Source organism: Sesamum indicum, linkage group LG10 (genome assembly GCF_000512975.1).
Source record: "Sesamum indicum cultivar Zhongzhi No. 13 linkage group LG10, S_indicum_v1.0, whole genome shotgun sequence".
Lineage (NCBI taxonomy): Eukaryota > Viridiplantae > Streptophyta > Magnoliopsida > Lamiales > Pedaliaceae > Sesamum > Sesamum indicum.
Window position 1 is genome coordinate 13,739,814 of NC_026154.1, and position 19,628 is coordinate 13,759,441.

At 37.2% G+C, this 19,628-nt stretch overlaps 3 protein-coding genes across 3 annotated transcripts in view; 1 reads left to right on the top strand and 2 right to left on the bottom strand.

Annotated features, from left to right (window-relative positions):
• Nucleotides 1-105, top strand: part of LOC105172477 (anaphase-promoting complex subunit 13) — a gene marked incomplete in the record, with an annotated part of 1,728 nt that extends 1,623 nt beyond the window's left edge. The window contains 1 exon segment of the mRNA XM_011093921.2: nucleotides 1-105.
• On the bottom strand, nucleotides 1,101-4,315 carry LOC105172478. The gene is made up of 3 exons (XM_011093922.2): nucleotides 3,723-4,315; nucleotides 2,753-3,187; nucleotides 1,101-1,607 (listed from the first exon to the last, which is right to left on the bottom strand). Exons 1-3 carry the CDS (start codon nucleotides 4,174-4,176, stop codon nucleotides 1,411-1,413), a joined length of 1,086 nt encoding a protein of 361 aa, XP_011092224.1. The 5' UTR covers nucleotides 4,177-4,315; the 3' UTR covers nucleotides 1,101-1,410.
• Nucleotides 9,187-19,406, bottom strand: LOC105172480. The gene is made up of 14 exons (XM_011093923.2): nucleotides 19,028-19,406; nucleotides 18,859-18,943; nucleotides 18,226-18,265; nucleotides 17,870-18,118; nucleotides 17,026-17,125; nucleotides 16,841-16,915; nucleotides 14,442-14,540; nucleotides 14,150-14,266; nucleotides 13,936-14,051; nucleotides 13,656-13,755; nucleotides 13,196-13,554; nucleotides 11,204-12,959; nucleotides 10,384-10,521; nucleotides 9,187-10,310 (listed from the first exon to the last, which is right to left on the bottom strand). The coding sequence occupies exons 1-14, from the start codon at nucleotides 19,157-19,159 to the stop codon at nucleotides 9,612-9,614; spliced, it is 4,065 nt and encodes a 1,354-aa protein (XP_011092225.1). The 5' UTR covers nucleotides 19,160-19,406; the 3' UTR covers nucleotides 9,187-9,611.

Consider the following 19,628-nt stretch of genomic DNA (forward strand, 5'->3'; position numbering starts at 1 on the left):
GACATTGAGATAATTGCCACATTTTTTGTATCCACTATATATGGCACATGCATATTTGAGACTTGAGAGCATGTCTTACAATCCAACTGCCTTAATAGTTTGTCATGAGGTGTTAAGGAGTTTCTCTACATGGTACCTACCTCCTGAACTGGTGGGGGAGAAAACTGCATGGTTAATGACATTGGCATTGATCTATTACAATCGAAAATGAGAACCAGCCCAGTTCTTGAAATTAGTAGAATCACAGTTCATTAGCAACTGCTGGAAAACAAACATTGCAGTCTTATTGCAAGAACCCAACTCAAACAATACTAGTCGTTGGCACATGCAGGCACCCAGTATATAAAAGGAATTGTGGTGTGAGACGAAGTGGAAAAAAATTATGAAAAATATATCAATTGTGGTTTGAGCCGTGACAAAGAAAGAAATCTGTGAGAGAAATAAATGGGAATGAGATGAATGATAAAAAAATAAATTATATATGTTTTTTAAAGATATATAAGTGTGGGGGGAGGGGGGGAACTTTGATAAGTAAGGTGGGAGAAATGTGTGGGAGAAAATATTGTAATTGTGAAATTATTAAAAGACGTCAAAATTACTATTGTGACAATATTTTAAAGAGAAGATGTTAATTTAAAGATTTACATATGCAAAAAATTATATAATAAAAAATTTTATTTTATAATAGTATAGATACAGATCAATTTTGATTGTGAGTCTAAAACCAACCAACTATTCGGGTATCACTCGATTAGACAAAGAGGTTGTTGAGGAATGAAAGGTTGATTAGAATCTTCCGTGTTCAAAATGTTTGGCGGGCTTGACTGATGTCCCATGCTACAGTTCTTCAAACAGAATACAATCCAAAATTCCCCTCTTTTACTCCATGTTATAGACTCTCATAAGTTTGTGTCTAAAGAACAAATAAACGTCATTTCAAAATAAATAAATAAATGAATTGATCATTTTAAATACAGGATGCACCAAACATCAAATGATATATCCGTAGACGATAACCCATAGCATCCCTCAGAAAATTTCATACGTACGATGCAACAATTTGAGAATCATAATCATCAGTAGGATGAGACACCACCATGGATTCTATCATACAGGAAAGTGATTTTTCCAAACAGCACAAGAATGATACACTTGCTTGGTCGGATTACATATCGCAAGGCATCTGCTCGAGATAAAGAAATTTATTCCCATGAAATCTACTTTTTATATTCAGCCCAAGTATAATACCAAAAGGCTACAAGCCAACAACAGGAAGTTGAGGTCAGAAAAAAAGACTATCTAAGAAAATTTAGAAGATCGACTATCAAGCCGCATCATTGAGTCACCTACCTAAGCTCTGAACATTTCAAATTGTAGCATAAAGAGTATATCGAAGTATAGAAAACAAATTCATCCTTGATAGGCCTCCGAGGTGCTGATGGAAGAGGTGTCAGCAGAGTTCTCGGAGATTTGCATGGGCGATCCACTAATGTGAGGAATGTATGAATAAGCAACCAATGAAGCCCCCACTGCAAGAGACAGCCCCATTAAGCTCCACATCCACCTCCGCCGACTTCTTTTCCTTTCTTGCTGCCTACGTGCAACCTCTGCAGGATAGACCCAAGTAAACTAAGTGCCATAATACAGAAGACTGCTTATACATTTGACATTGCAATGCACCGCTTGTGAGTTCATGATGCAAACTGAATTTCAACCTCATCTATATTGTTCAAGGAAGAAACCTTGTAAACACATTTACAAGGCAAGATGACTATGTAAGTACAAAATGATTTGCAAGTGCGTTAACAATAAATAGAAGTGGATGTTATAACAATTGTTAAATCTTAAATCACCAAGCTTGAGCTTTACCACAATTCCTCCCCATTATGTCATGAAGTTATATGCAGTGGTATTCAAAGATAGATATAACAGAAAATTTCAAAGATTAGATAATGACAGTCAGAAATATAACAGCTTTTCTTCTTTTGGGTGTTGGAAAACTACTGACCAAACTGAATTGCAAATCTGACCACTTCTCTTGACAAAAGACCCCATTGGTCTTCATCCTTATGTTAATTAACATTGATTCTTTAGTACTCTGTTGTGCCCACCACATTAGACAAGATGCATATGTAAGACAAACATTTTTTTCTTGTTCAGATCCTAGCCCCACCTCTGAGTGAAACTGAAAAATTAATACAAAACGTACAAGATCCCGTTCCCTCTTAAAACTTTTATGTCGGTTCCCTTCTCAAAACACAACCACGATAATGCATAAAAAATTTTGGCAGCTGCGGATGTTAACCTGATGACACACTCGCACACACACCCCAATTAGTTTGTAATGTGTAACAACTATAGGGATTGCGCCGCAACTTATGGGACATAAAGATTGATTTTCTATCCCATCATTGTTATTTATATTGGGGACATGACGAGTGTTAAGACGCTGTAACTTTTCTTTCCATCTTGGAGTTGAACAGTAGTAGAACTGGAAACTTCAATAGGCCTCATCAAGAAAGCAATCCATGTGGTACTAAGCTAAATATAAGGAAGGTCTAAAGTTATTTTGGAGCATTTGAGAGGCCATGATCGCAACATTTCCAAATCAACTTAATGAACAGAGACTATACCAGCAAAACTTTAGTTCGTGTAGATGCCAAGTGGAAATGTATGAGGTGCTTTTCTTACAGGAGAGATATTAAGGATATCGATGCTAAGATCAGAAAAGTAGCTGAATTCAGAAACATACCGACAAGCTTCCTCTGGGACAATTCATGATTAACAGTCTCATAGTACTGCAGTCTATCACGCAACCGCAATATCTCCTGGTCCTTTGCTTCAATGATTGCAGAAGCAGCTTTTTCAGCTTCAGCACGTGCTTGGCCTCTTCCAATTGCTTCAGCAACAAATCTAGCAACAACAACTTCTTGGGAAATTTGGTCTATTGAGCTGTTCTCCAGCTGCGTGCTATCTCTAGCAGCTGGAGGTGCAGGAAATGTTAAACCAACCTCAGACATAAGGCTGCTAATCCTCTCCCACTGACTGCGCATCAGAATAAGAGTTTCCTCGGCAGTCTTTCTCCTTTCGATCTCCTCAACAAGACTGAGCCTTGTGGCATGCAATTCTGATTCAATTTTAGAATCATACATAGATGTATTGGAGATGGACCCATCAGAGGAGAATTCTGTGAATAAAGCCAGTTGTGCCATTAGCGGTTTAACAATTTTGAATATATCAAAGACAGGGAACATACAATCTTACAATCCATATTACACTGTAATCATAATATAGAGACAAAAGTTATCAAGTTTAGCAGTATGGCATGTTGTTCCAGCATAAAGGTGGATACTAGACACGAACTCAAATCCTAGAAAACGGGATGAGTCAAGGCTAGCTACCCCGCATTTTATTCTTCATATTGCTTTCTGTCTAACAAAATGGTAAGCTAAATGACAAAACTTCTAGAAAATAAGTGTCTCAAATTAGCTAATTTGCAACTATGAGTTGAAGAATATGTCCCCAACATCTAGATTCAGAATGTGATTCATCCGCTACAAGCTGTAGACAAATTTCGAATTCAACAATTTGGATTTCTTGCTACTCACGTCGACAATAAGATCTAGAATCTCAGCTCAGCTCAATGGAACAAAAACACACAGCACACTCAGTTAAAAAAAAAAAAAAGAAGAAGAAGAAGAAGAAGAAAAAGTTCAGGTTACCATCAATTGCGTCGAAGAATTCCCCTTGAGCAGAAACAAAACTCTGGCTCTCGATTTGATTTCTACTCAAATCACATGCCTCCAACTCACTTCCCTCGCTCACAGCCTCACTCCTCGGATCAAAAACCCCCTCATCTTCTTCTCCAACCAAGTCCTCTTTCACAAAATTCTCCCCCACCTCCTCCAACGTCAAACCACCGTTCTCCTCGGAGGGCAACTCCGAAACTCCAACTTTCCTCTCAATTCCTCCGCGGCGGCGCTTATGTTTGACTAAATAGGGAGAAGGTGACAGAGGCTCCGGCGGAGAACACTCGGGTATGGGAGCCTGCTCCGGAGTGGCATACAGAACCGGCGATATATACAAGTGCCTCGGTCCCCCATTTCTTGAGGAAGGCTTCTTGAGGGAGTCAGGTTCGAGCAGATTTTGGAAGGCAATAGGGGCGAAGGTGGGCATGGCTTCCTCAGAAATTCTTGGCGATTGGCATCTGGGGTTTCGCCGCCATAGAAAGAGGAAGAGGAAGAGGAAGGCGGTGAAGGAAGGTGAAGAGGTTTTAGAGAGGGAAGAATGGAAAGCAACAACACACAGAAAAGGTAGATACGTTTCTAGAGACACGTGCACATATTTAACCTCTAATTGCTCCAAATAACCTTTTATTACCTTATTCTCCAAAACATTTTTTTTAAATTTCTTGCGATATTACAAATGAATAAATTATTTTTTATAATATAAAATTTAATAATTTATTTTTATTTTTTTAAAAAATATATGGGAGTAAATTACTATTATTTTTTATAAAAGAGTTATTTGCTCATTTATAATATCACAAGATGTTAAATTACATGAAACCTTTCACAAAAATAATGATAAATTACAATGAATTTTTTTGTGTTACGATATAATTATAAATATTTTTTTATTATTTAAAAATTATAAATACCTTTTAATATTTAATGAAATTATGTAATTTTTAAATGGGAACTCAGAATTATTAATTTTATTCTTGTTGTACGTTGATTTTTCCTTTAAAAAATAAAAAATATAAAAAAAGTCAAATGAGATGAACGGAAAAAATTAAAAAATTAAAAATAAATTATCCAAATGGTCCATAAATTATTTTACAAATTTCTAAAAAATAAGCGAAATTATAATTCATCATATATAAAGGGATTTTGGTCAATTTATTATAAAAAAATGAAAGAAAATCTAACGAAAATTAAATAGATTGGATAAATTATTAGACGATCATTAATATCAAAAAATATTGATAAATTTTTAAATAATTAAAAAATATTTATAATTATGTGAAATTTCATGGGAGTTCGTTATGATTTACCCAAAATAAAATGATAAGAGTGTTTTTATTTTACAATTTTTGCTTTTGAAATATTTAAATTAAATTGATTTCAATCAAAAGTTACAAGCAATTCTATACTAATTTTTGTAATTTATTGATAAATAAATAAATATTAAGTTATTTTACAGACATTTCAACTTGATTTTTTTTTTGTTTTTGTTTTTTAACGCTTTCGACTTTTATTATTATTTAATTTATATTTCTTTTTACAATTTATTTTCAATATAAAAGTAAAAACTATTGCAAACACTCTTTTAGTTGATATATGTATGCACGTGAAATAAAATATAATAATGATTGTTGATGCGATGTATAAAATATATTGGTTAGAAAATAAAACATAATTATTATCAATGTAATTATTTTTTCCGAATATAATAAATTGTGTCTAAAAAACTTTATTTTCAAAACGAAACATTATTCTAACAACGAAACAAGTTCAAAACGAAATACTATTCTAACAACCAAACAAGACTACAATATGTGGGACGAGACGGGATATTTCTGCAAAGCAAGCACAATATCCTTACTCCAATTTTATTTTATCTTGAGTAAATTATAACGAGCTCTTTCAATATTTATCATAATTATAAATATATTTTTATTATTTAAAAATTATAAATACTCTCTTGAAATTAAACACCCCATACAATGAGCTGTCATGATCAGGTATTTGTTAAACAATCATTAATGTTAATAAAATTATATAAATAATTTCGTTTTGAAATTGACCATGGATGTATTGATCAATTCTGAAATAAAAATAGAAATACCCACATTAAAACAAGATAAATGAGATAACAGTTAGATATGTTGTTTTATGATAAAATTAATGAAAATGAGAGCTGTATCGTAACAACTCTTGATCCAACAAATACTGCACAACTAATCGAATTGTAGAAAATCTGCTTGTCTTGAAGAAATTATACATCCCGTTCAAAGTGCAATGGGTACTATGTATTTCTTTTAGGATAAGACAATTAACGTTTGTTCAGTATTGCACTTATATTGAATATGAACTCAATATAAGGAATTTATTTTGAATACAAATTAAATCTTAAAAGTATTCTCTTTTTATTTAATATTTTTAATTTTAAATTCATAAATTTTAGCTGAGCACAACATTACTAGATTAAACAAATGAAGTTACGAGGAAATCGTGTTTTTCAAACATGAATGAGGTTCCAGAAATTTCGGGGACGTTTGGTTAGATTTGTACATGCATCGTCATTTGTGGACTTGCAACTTTTCCTGTACTTTTGGAGCGTTTTGACAAAGACATGATGAAATCGCGGTTGTGATGACGTGTGTGGCGTGCTCGTGTGAAACTAATTAATTAACGATTCTGTTGTTGTTGAGTGGGACAAGACAAGGAACGCGTGTTTTGTTCTGACTTGCGCTTTACGAAAATAACTCCAAAAGTACATATGACTAGTATTTGTGGCATGCCCTACCCTACCTGTGTGTCACAGGCCTGCCAATTTTCAGTGCAGCGGAATATCATTTCTCATATAATTTTGGCCTGTGATGCCACAAAGGTGCCAACCCACCTTCGTCCGGCCTTTGCACACATCAGAGTTCGCGACAGTCCGGGTGCTCGCTGAGGCTCTCTACATCCGTGCCCTTTGCGTCTCGCACCTCATCTCGGAACCTGTCGACACATTGCCCAATGGCAAGGAGCATCCTCGCTCCGCTTCGGCATTACGGCACTACGCTTGCGCACGCAACGCCCATCTCTTGTCCAACACACTCGGTACATCCTAGGCGCTCTCCCTCGATGGCCGCCTTCCATGTCTCGCCCGAGTAGGACATCATCATAAGTCCGAGGCCCAATCGATATGCCGACACCTTGCCGTTCTCCCGTACGGCGTGCCCGACATGCCTTCTTGCCTTTCGGCTTAGGCTTACTGTGCAGCGTCGTCCCACGACCGCCTATTCTTAGCCAACGGACCCCCATGGACGGCTTGAACTCGATAGCACATTCCATGAGTTGGATCACGAGGTCTTTGAATGCTTGCCTCGATCACCCAATCGCTCGAGAGGCGCTGCCTCAGATAACTCGCAGCCCGCGGGGCAACCTAGCACACCACGCGGAGCCTCTCAGCACAATCGGTGCCCAACGTAGGCCATCCTGGCCCTACGCCACCCGTCAGGTTTCCCAGCCCTTCGGGGACTCTAGCGCTCCGCTCACGAGCTACCTAGAGCCGGCTCTTGAAGGCCCCCATCATGCCCCCAAGAGATGCTCACTTTGTGCACACGTCGTCTCATGCTACTGCCGTCGTGCACGGGGAGAACCGGCTGATACTCACCGTATCATGTCCCCCTTATAATAGGCTTAAGAAAAAAATCACTTTTCCCATGAGTAGCACACTGAAAGGGCCGAGGAATGCACTTTTCCAGCATCTCCAAGGCTAGAGCACTCTGTTCCCGCATCAAAGCACTCTGTTCCGCACATTTGCTCCTACTCGTGCCTAAGGTTGCGCACAACGTCGCTACATGCTGGCCTACATCAACCCGAGATGCCCGCATGTCGTCCCGTGCTGGCCTACATCAACCCGATTGCCCGCACGCTGCCCACAGGTAATAGCCGACCTGTGACCTTGTGTGTGGGAGCAAATTTTATAATACTATTTAAAATAAAATCTTTATTTTTTAATAAAGTAAATATTAAATTAATAAAAAAATGGTAATGCTAAAAAAATAACTACTAAAAGATAAGGAGAATGGAAAGTTAGATAAATAAATAAAACAAAACAAATTAAATTTATACTAATATATAAAAAAAAAATTGTTCATACTTATATTTAATAGTTAATGATATTGTCGTACCAATTTTTAAATATAATGATATACCCCTATTATATAATATAAAAATTAGTTGTGATTATTTTTTAATAAAAGTTGCTTTACGTCGTATTAACACAATCACAACAATTTTTTTATTTATTTTATTTGAAATGTGATTTGTTCATTATATATTTTATTTTTATTTATAATATATCTTAAAAAATAAAAAATTATTTATTGTATACACTAAAGAACGACGTACTACAATAATTAGTATTTTAAAAAAAAATGGATCAAAAAATAGATAGATAAATAGTTAGTGATTTTTTATTAAGAGGTTTTTGTGTTGGAATATGATATTATTGTGGGGTTGGAGTGTTTTAGATTATTTTAGAGTAGTTCATTTTTGTTTTTTTTGTTTCTATTCAACGTATGTTTTAATTTTAGATTATGTCTATACTCAATATTTTTTTATTATATGAGTTGATGTGCGTGTGACGAATTATTTAAATTTTTTGTTTCTATTCAATGAATGTTTTAGTTTAAAATTGTTTTGTGTATTTAATTAACTTGTTTTACATATAGTATGATCATGACGTGCGCATTTATAATTATGTAAAAAGGGTTGTTCGTATAAATAATAAGAACAAATATTAATATATGCAATCAATTTTTTTAATATTTTAATGTGTATTAATCAACTGGTCTATTTTAGTTTTCAAAACTATATAAAAGAAATTAAAACAATGTTTCACGAGTTTTTAATCAGTAGAGTTCAAACCAGCTCTGGATTTGGTTTCTAATCTATAAGAAGCCTTAACCAATCAAGTTCTAAAATTTAGCAAATTTCAACTAAACTCGTTGCCATCTCTATAATAGTAACTACAAGCAGAAAATTCTTATACAAGTTACGTTCAACGGAACCAAATCAATCACAAGTTACGTTCGACGGAACTAAATCAATCACAAGATAAATATAATGTAATTGCCATATAATCAATCACTTTTTTTTTAATTATATACCTCACAGTATAATTTATTTTGATCTGGCCAAAGATTGTCAGCTCCAAGGCAATTAAAACCTTTAAAGCAATAGCATGCATATGAAATTCACCATATATATGAACAGTCGATACACACCGCATAGTTAGTGAATCGAATAAGAAAAAACAATGGCGAAATAAGTAGGTTTTTATCTGTAATAATACTGTTTTACAGTATTGTATGGTTAGTAGCATAAACATTAATAAAAGATTCAGTATATGCAATAGTTTCAATGAAATGGAAGAAATCAAACTCATAAAGAATGAAGGAAGAGGATTCAGCACAATATAACCAATTAGCGATCAAATTGATCCAAGAGCCCACGCCAGCCTACTGATAAGTGCTGTTCAAACAACACAACATCAAGGAAAGTAGAAAAATAATGTAGTGTCGTTATTGTTTTTTGAGTAAAATTTCAATTTACAACAACATGAATATTGTCATGCATGAGAAAATAAAGAGACAACGACAACAAAAGAAACTAGGAACCGACGAGACTGTAATCGAACATGAAATCACTTGTATCAAAACAGCTGCACAAGGAAAGCGTCCTCTGCAGTTGAGGTGCAGGCATATTTCTCATTTAGGTAAGCAGAACTCAAATGACGTCAAACAAAATGCGGCTTCTATATATCTCTGTGCTTCAAGCAATGCTGAAGAAATCCGGTACAACTCAATATGTCAATACCAACCGATGTATGTCTCAGGTAAAGTCAATCATTGGGAGTTCAGGCCGGACTCCTGCGCCTTGGCTATTTGACTGTGGGGCACCCGCATCTGAGGCAATTACACTATGCTGGGATGCGGGTGGGACACTTATCTCAGTTCCAGTAGGCTCTGAAACGCTTGGTGTTGATGATGGCTGTTCCAGGTTATCTACACTGTTATTATTTGCTTGACTAGCCTGATCACTGGACTCAGTGACTGGGGGAACAGAAGAATCTGATGCAGATTGTGGAGCGCCCGATTCTGAAATGGTAGTGGCTGGTTCAGACATGGGTGGGGTAGCCCCAGGTTCTGATGTGACTGGAGCCTGAGCACCTGATTCAGTTGAGGGCGGAGCAACAGATTCTGAAGAACTGGATGTTGTTTGGGGTGTGGCTGTGGACCCTTCCAACAGCAATGGTTGGCCAGGTTGCTGCGAATTTGGGAGGGCAGGAACAGGCTTTTTCGGACCCAACTGGCCAGGATTAGGACCATATAAAGATGCCATTCCAGGTGGCAGGATCTCAATTGGAGGCTTCTTTGCAGCATCTTGCAGGCTTGTGATCTTGGATTCCTCAAGTGACGCTAAAAATGCAGCTGCAGCATCCATTTTGGTAGCTGGAGTGTGCTCCAGCTCTTTTTGCAGTGTTTTATTCCATGCCTGAACCAAGCTTCTCAATGTAGGTCGACCATGAGCCTGAAAAAACGGTGAGTGTTAATTCATACACTTAATTCAGTGTCAAATTTGTGTAAAGCTACTGAAATCATACATGAGCATGGAGCACAGCCTCAGCAAGCATCCCTGTCTCCTGCCAAGCCTTCTCCATGAGTACATTGTCTCCCAAAAGAGCGGCCGCAAAAGCAGCTTCCCTTCCCGCACCCACTGATATCAAATTGTTCACCAAATTCTGCAAAAGTTGCAACATAGAGAGTCATCAAACAGAAAACAAATAAATATTCCATACAGGAAGTATGCAATCTTTAAACAGAATCATCGAATTAGAAAACACACAATCACAGGTATGACAACTGTCGGGGATCAACACAACTGCAGTTTCGGCTTTGTTCTAGCACGATGCAAAGGCACAGATTATTTTGGTAGGTAAACATATGGGTGATACCTGAATAATAATGAGATCAGGAGTAGGTACATGAGAAAGGAACATTCAAGACAAAATCACATCTGAATGGCAGTTTTACCAACAGTATAAGATGTGAATGAGAGAAGATACATCACTAATCATATTTTAATGTTGATCAGGCATATCAAGTAAAAACAGCTAATGCGATTAAAAAAGAGTGGTTTAACAACAGTAAGCAGAAAAGTAAAGATACCAACACAATTAACCTACTCATACTACATTAACAGCAAAGAAGGAATGGCGTACTCAGATTTTTACAGGGACAAAGAAAGAAACAGCTGAATATTGCAATAGGATTTTAAAATATCAACCAGCTGATTTTAGTTTAGCCTAATGTGATTGTATATTTTCTGCAGTTAAGCATTACATAAAGCAGAAAAGTTTGGTCCAAGATATTGTAGGTAAGTAGAGACGGTGTAGAAGTATCACAAATAAAATAGGCACATACGCCGAGCCTTGTCAACTCCCCATGATTCGCTAGTCGTAAAGCAAGCCCTCGTAACTCATGGCCTTGCAGAGCTCCTTTCACAGAACCAGCAGCAGCTAATCTCTTCAGAGCTTCACGAGCAATGTCAGCTTGTCCAGTAGCATCTGCAGCATCAATAAGTTCAAGGAACTCCTTGGCAAACTTAACTACTCCTTGCACAGCATCCACAACATCTTCTTTCTTTGACGACAAATTCATAATGTCATTTAAGTTCAACCCAAGAGCTTCTTGTCCTATATCTCTGCTGTTGCTCATAGTTAGAAGGCATTGAAGGGCTCTTTTCAAATCATTGCTCTGCATTGCTAGATCAAATTCCAGCCTCTTAGATATACCCGGTAAGTGAAGTGCCTCTGTGGCATAACCCATCCCAAGCATAAATTGCGCTAAATCATCATGATGTTCTCTACCAAGCCTACTAGCCCATTTTACTGCACTAACAGCATCTCCATAGGCTGCCAGACATCGACAACGGATACCAGGATGGCTAAGTGATATTGCATGAGCAGACATGTACCTATCAATTAGCCAGAGAACACCATCTCTTACACCTGCAACAACAAGAGGACCAACTGGCCTTTTTTGTTCTGCTGGAAATCTGGTCACAGCCACAGCAACCCCACCACCACCAACAGCAACTTCATTAACTTTCCTTTCTTCCATCTCTTTTGGTATTGAAGAATCATTACCATTAACTTTCGATTGTTTAGGCAATGTTATAAAAGGAGGGATCGAGGGAGCGTGCTGAAAAGAAGCCAATCTGACAACCTGTAACATAGGGGGTCTCAGTGCTATCCTTTCTTGTGAGGCTGTTTGCTGACTATCAACTGTTATTAATGCTAATTCTCCATGTTCTGCAACAGCTCTTGACTGTGCTTCTTTAAGCCGCGTCTCTTCTTTCCTCTTTTTAGTTTCTATATCAATAGGTGCAATACCAGCATCCACAAATACACACTCAATGGTGGTTGGAGTAGCAACAAACAACTGTCTCCGGTGCCAAACACCTCCAGTGGCATATGGAATTGCCACATCTCCCAGGTACCGAAACTGGGGACGTAAGGAAGATATGACAATATATTGTTGATAGCCGAAAGCGCAATATTCAACAGTTTGGTCCCATGCTGTCCATTCTGGTTGAGGAAGAACACCTCCCACTGGTTCAAAAGTTTCCCAGCTGTATAATTGGAAGTTTGGAGGTGTAGCTTCAGCAGAAGATTTTTGTGAAGAAAATCCATCATCCATGGTACTGAAAGAAGAATGGGAACTACTTCCAAATCCTGACAAGGGCATGGACTGAATTGTAGAAATAGCTGTGGCAGCGACAGCGCTTACTCTTCGAGATGTCCGATAGGCAACACCAAGTAGCGCTCCCCCATGCAACCCAGCAACTGGTTCGCTACGGCTACCAACTGATCTCATCAATATGTTTGACGTTCCATCATCCAGCAATATCCGAACTTGAACACTGGCTGATGAAGCCGCAGAAGCTGCAGCTGCTGCAGCTTGTGCAGCAGCAGCTGCAGCCTCCTTTGCTTTTCTTGATGAGCTGCCTTTAGGGATTATAGGCATTCTGGGCGGCAATGCAGATTCCAGCAAGGCAAACCTGTCTCTACAAGTGTCCCAAGCCAAGAGCCTTGCACTACCTGAATCCACGATCGACCAGTCACTGACCTTATAAACCGAGAAATAGGGAATATCAGGCCACACAATAGCAACGAACCTGCGGAAACGAGAGAGCAAAAGCAACATGTTAACATCACAGTGAAGACTAAGTATACATTTATAACAAAAAGGTCAAATATAGCAACAAAATTCATAATATCTAAGACTACATAGTAACTAAGATTGACTTGGAAGACTACTGGCATTATTATGCCATTCCAATACTCTGTAAAGGTTATGCTAGACATGTGAATGAACCCATTACCAAGTAATCAAAATGAAGAGACCACTTACTTCCCCGAACTGCTAACGGAAAGAACTGAATATGAATCATGTGGAACTGGAGTACTAATATGCTTCTTAACTTGCTTCACATGGAGCTGCTCTACTGTGTCTCCCCTGACTCTTCCCACGTCATTCAAGGAGCCATTGCTTCCAAGAGCTGGATTTGCAGTGTTAGACAATTGAAATTGAAGCAGTTTCAATTCCCTTTCAACTACATAGACAGCAGCATGTTCTCGGCTTCCTGGTGTTGTTGGCAATGGAGCTACAGGTGGGAGTGATTTGGAATCAAATTCACAGACAAGGACACCCATGTTGGTCCCGGTTGCAACAAGATGGGGTTGTAAAGGATGTGCAACCATTGAATACACCTATAATAGAATATGAACTTTGAGCTTAGTCTGAATCCAATATCCTAGAAATAAATTGGATGATGATCAAAATCAACATAACGAATTTCTTAAAACCATACCCTAAGCTTCTTGTGAGATGCAAGCAGCTGCGGTGGGACTAATGATGACAGCTCACATAATGGCCTTGTTAGGGCTGAATAAGTGGGATGTTCAATGGCCCTGTCGAAGAGAACCGTCAAAATTCCGTTATAGAAAACAACTATATTTGTGCATAGCATCAATCAATAAAAATTCTGTCATTAATTTAAAAGAATCTCATTACTGAATTCAAAGATAGTTGAGACAAACTAAAATGGCAATATATATCACTTGTCATTTGAAACTGCCTCGGAGAAGTACCATATATGGGAATCTTTAACGCATGTCAAGATGTCAAGATTTGGAGCTCGAGGATGGCACCAAGATGCGACACTATGGCAAGCCAATTTTGACACAGGCTTCATTCGACGCAGTTCCTAGAATGGAAGGAGGGGGGATTTAGGAATGTGAGAAAAAGATCCAACATTGACTTCTTACTTTAACAAATGCAGCAAATTGAAACATCAATTAGAACCTTAAATGATATTGTGTCCCAGATAGCCAAAGACTTGTCTGCACCGATTGTAATGAGTTGTGGTGCTGCACCAACCACACGAGAAAGCTCAATAGCCACAACCCCCCCATCATGAGCCTAGGAATATCATTGAAAAAACAAAAAGCTTTTAGCCTGAATCATCAAAATCTACGACAGCATTTAGAAATTGTTGTTACCTGTGAAGATACTGGACCTTCCCAGATAAAAATTATAGAAATAAAAATATTTAAGTAATAAACACTTAGTCAATACTCAATATCTAGACCAGTACTTTTAAGCTCAACTTAGGCACAAGTTCTCGTGAATCTTGGCCATAGTCTGCATTCCAAAGCACAAGCAAGCCATCGCTGCCGCCAGAAACCAAAAGGGCCTAATTCAGATTCAGATCAACAAAAGAGAGGCTAATGAGTGATTGAAAACTAACAAAAATGATAAAGCAATATGAATGTCTAATGTAACGCATAAATAGGAAAACAGCACGAGACATGAAAATTTTACAGCATTTGGTTTCAAGAAAGGAGTAAAAATATTACTTCTTTGCTTGTTAGTAGATGATCAGAGAATTCAACAAGGGCTGGATAAAATTGAATCATATGTAATTAGGACAAACAACAATAATAATCTTAGACCTATAAATGGGCAGATGTAATACCCGAGCTAGGACCATTATGATAGCTATCACCCAGACCCAAACCTAATATTATTACATTAGATCCAAACCCAAACTCATACCCATTGGAATAAATATTTAGGGTATGGATAGGCCCTAAAATACCCATAGATATGGTATCAATATGGGTAAAAATTTAATACCCCAAAATGCATCATTAACTTAAAATCATAGAATTTGTAAACTTTTTATATATCAATCAATTAAGATTTACTTGACATCTAAAGATTCTTAAATTGTGTACATATTTTATCAATATTTTTTTTTTGGCATATTGATACTTTGACAAAACTTGCCAGATTTTTTCATCTTTATATTCATAAATGACGATTCCAAATTAAGTTTCCGATAAATTAATTTGGGTGTAACATGATAGTTTAGAAAACAAAAAAAATACATAAAAAGATTAAATTAGTTAAGATCGACTAATATATGGAATATATGAAATTTGTTTGAATTTGAATTATAAAAAAAAATCATCAAATGAAAGTTGAACGCAAATTCAAAGAGATAAAAAAATAATGCCAAAGTTATAATATATTTTCATGCTTTGACTTAATTTTTTTCCCACCGGTTCTTAAATTTTCATTTCTATTTCGAATCTAACCCGATTGTGTAATTGATAATAATGATCTATCATTTAAATAAAGTCAGGATAGTTACTTAAATTTCAAAGATGGTCAACTTGCATATGTTGAAAATTTGAACAGTTTTAATAAATTAATTCAGTAACATGTTCTCGCGATATCATTAGGAAAAACACAGATTTGCTTCATTCTTTTTAAGAAACTTTATTGTTTGATATTGATGTAAATTTAAAATTTGAGAAATTTCTTAACATGAAGAAATAACACAAGATTTAATGGGTAAGACCCAGCTGGACCTGAATTACTTAGGTAAGACCGGATAACTATTCTGTGGACACGGTCTTGGTAGGGTCTACAACTATCATGGGAATTTATTGGGTATGGGTCCACGTGGGATAATACCCACCATTGACAAGTCTAGATAAGATGGATTCTTCACCAAGCTTTCATGACTGTATTTTGGGACAAACAAGAAAAGCGGTTAAATTATCATGCCTGTGTGCAAGACGCCTATTCTTCTAGAATGTTATGTACTACACGATGCGGCATTTCGCAATTGCTGCTAGTCAACTAAGAAATGAAATTTCTTCAACAGAACCTCTGAGAGCTTGGCTTAGACTTGTATTTCTTTGCCAACTAAACTTACATTATAAGCATAACGGTAGGATCCATCATATCTCAATCACTTAACAGTACGTCAAACTGATCCCATTTCAATAAATGTGCAAAGAAATTATTCCACCAAGTAGTCTATACAATTTCAAATAAATTTTACTCAACAATTATGTGTATATATATATAGATGACGTGTCCTAAAAGAGCAAATCACAAGCATTCCTCTTATCAATTTAGCAGGCCACCTATAATATAGTTTTGTACTAAGATGGAACCTATGTGAAGTCTCCAGTAGCTAACCAAAAAAAAAAAAAAGAGAGTCTTACTTTTTTTCTTGCTTGAGGTCCTCACTTATCTTGTGTCAACTGGACTAAGGCCAAACTTGTTATGTCAATCAAATTTTCATAATACTATATACTGCCCCTACCAAATGTTGCCATGGGAGACTATTTCCTTACAAAAATTTCAGACAGTATTAGGCCACAGGTTCACTTAAGTTCCTCCAAGTCAATGACTCCTATATTTGACTTCAAGCATTTGTCTGAACTATGATTGTCTCACTTTTACAACATGCGAGATTGGGAACCTATCTCATCTCTCAACACATAACAAGTCTTCATGCCTGCACATGTGTGCAATTAAAACTCACAAAGCCAACTAATATGGTTAATCCCATTCTACTAAAATTACCACTGTCCAAAAAAATGGTAGTGGATTGAACAAGATTGTTATCAATGTGCTGAGGCGCATGTCAAACTTCGAAAGAAAAGCTTTACTAACTTAAAATTGAGGAACTACCTCGCCAGAGGAAGCCATGAAAGTCATCAAACAAGCAATTGATCCCTTATGACCTCCTGTATATCTTCTAGCAAGCTGCAGCCACGATTAGCACCAAAATGCAATGTTAGTGTTCATTCATCTTTTTCAGTTGAGATTACAGGTGTAACTTTACAAGTGAAATTTGAAAACAATATTAGGATTACCTTCCAAGTTAGCATGGAAAGAACTCTAATCACACCATCTGATCCACCAAATGCCACAAGAGGCCCATCACCAGCGGCTGATCTACACAGGAACTCCATACTGCATGAAAATCATTTTACTTGGTCAGGACAGTTGATCCTTCATTTAGAGTCTGCTGATATTTCCAAGGCTATCTATGTAGGACAGGATACAGAACTAACCCTGAAAGGTCAGTTTGATAGTTTCAGGTCCGTTCGCAAAATTAGCAATCACACTGATAAGTTTTGGATAAAAAGTAGCAATCCAAATATGAAATGCCAATAGCAAGAAAGTCGTACAAACCAAGATAAGCAAAACAAGGTTTTGATGAAGTCAGGTGATATTTCAAGAGTATCTAGGTAGGATGAGATCCAGGGATGACGTTGCAATGTCAGTTTGAGAGTTTGTGATATAAATTTTGGTCGAGGGACCATTTCAAGGGTTTCAAATATAAAAAAAGTGAATAGCAAGAAAGTATTCATGAAGCTAAATCCAGTTCAGAAACCAATATTACGTATTAATTGGATGAAGTTCCATTTCAACTTAACATGGAACTTACTCAACAGACACTGCTCAAACAATGAAAGAATTCTTCCCTTTTTACCAGTACCAGCTTATGTATTTTTCAGTATTTGACAAAATCATAATAATCCAATCTTCCAAGAGCAAACCAACATGCATAGACACCTGCCTTCCACCAATGGGATGACAAAGTTTTGTATACTTGTAAGTCTAGAGTAAAATTCAAATAAGCTCGCAAAGTTGCATATAATTGACAAAGCATGAGCTTGCATTGCCCTAAAGGTACATAGATCTGATACTCGCCATAGAAGAGATCTGTTATCCAAATCCTGCTTTGGTACATCTCGGCCACGCATTGTTACCAAATCTAGAAAAATAGCTTTGTTCTCACAACATATGACAAGAAAATGGCGTCCTTTGGTTGAAGGTGCAGGGGAACTGAAAGCTGAAGTGATATTGTTAACTGCTGTTGGAGCTTCAGCAGCAGCAGATCGATTCCGCCATAGTTGCCAATAGTGCACATCATCATCAAAAAAGCTAACCTGTTTAACACTTGAAAACACAAGCCACACGTTCAGGCCCAGGTTTAACAAACAAGCAACAGAAGTAAATTAATTAGGAATGAGAAACCATTTCCCAAGGTAGGCGTGGACATATACCTCCCACCTCGAATGGCTTCTGTGGGTTTTCCTCTAGGCTCTAACGTGCACAAAAAGAATGAAAATCAACAACCGTCAGTAATTAACCAACACGAGAAATATCACTAGATAATGCATAAAGGAATTGCATCTCATAAAGGAGATGACCTTTCAGAGTATACTTAAGTGAGAAAAGGTCAGAAACATTCAGTAAGAAGGCAAAACACACTAACGATGACATCCCAAAATAGCAAAGATGTCCTATGTAATAAAATTATACTACATATATTCCTATCCTAGAGTGAATGTCACTGTGAACAGGGTGCACATTGTAACACATTCACTATTAACCTGTAAATACAGCCGACCACTGTTATAACCAACTGGGCTTGAGCATCCTTTGAAAAGGGAACCACAATCATAGTCCAAAAGGTTTCCACCCTAACTGAACCGTTCCAAACAATATCCTTAAATCATGTTATCCAGCTCCATTTACACTGAAACATTCCCACTTCCTAACCATAATCAGACAATAAATAACAATCCTGAGCAAGACTAACCCACCAACAACTATCCGATTTATATCACGTTATCACATATCATCCTCCTCATTAAGCAACTCAACATCAATAAACTAGAAAATGGCAAGGGTACCTGATTCTCCCTCAGCCAACTTCTCCAATTTAGCACCAACCAAACGCCTCTCATCTACACCCCCAGCTTTCAACTCATAAATCACCTAGAAAACCAGCAAACAATCAAAATACAGCCATTTCAACTGCACAATCCCGGCATACAAAGTGAAACAAAAAGAAAAAGAAACCTGGCGGTGCTCCCAATTCCACACGGAGACATGATCCGACGCATCGGCGGTGACAAGCCACGGATGCGTCGGGTGCAACTGAATCTTCACGATCTTATCATTAGTCGGCCGAAAGGCTCGCAATCGCAGCATTCCGCTCAAATTCGTGGCCCAATTCTACTAACTAAGCTGTAGATCTGACAGCTACTATAGAAGAGATACTCCGAAACTTCTTCACTGACAAGCTGCTTCTGAAGGGAATAAGCGGGTCGAGTTGCTCTTCAGATCGACCCGGTTTCGGGGCATAGCTTTGGCGATGAGCTCGATTGCTATTACAGTACGACTCTTCCGTGAAACTAAAGTCCAACCGGCTACACCAGTTGAAATCAATTTACTTGCTTTGATTTTAAATTGACGTGTTTAATCAACTTTAAATATATTGAGGGATTAAATACAATTTACCCTTTGTTAATTACAGTTTACCTCCATATTATATTGAAAACGATGCAATTAACTCCCTTCCTCTCACTTTATTTTTTCACGGTGGCTTTTTTACACTTTTCTATTAACCCATGGAGTAAATTGTATTTAACTCTATATTTAGGGCAAAAACTCGTGCAAC

Coding starts and splice junctions, on each gene's coding strand:
- LOC105172478 (XM_011093922.2), bottom strand. CDS start 4,176: ATGCCCACCTTCGCCCCTATTGCCTTCCAAAATCTGCTCGAACCTGAC. Junction 3,188..3,722: donor ATTCTTCGACGCAATTGATG/GTAACCTGAACT, acceptor CTTTATTCACAG/AATTCTCCTCTGATGGGTCC. Junction 1,608..2,752: donor GTCCCAGAGGAAGCTTGTCG/GTATGTTTCTGA, acceptor TCTATCCTGCAG/AGGTTGCACGTAGGCAGCAA.
- LOC105172480 (XM_011093923.2), bottom strand. CDS start 19,159: ATGCTGCGATTGCGAGCCTTTCGGCCGACTAATGATAAGATCGTGAAG. Junction 12,960..13,195: donor TCCGTTAGCAGTTCGGGGAA/GTAAGTGGTCTC, acceptor TCGTTTCCGCAG/GTTCGTTGCTATTGTGTGGC. Junction 10,311..10,383: donor AGGCTGTGCTCCATGCTCAT/GTATGATTTCAG, acceptor CCGTTTTTTCAG/GCTCATGGTCGACCTACATT.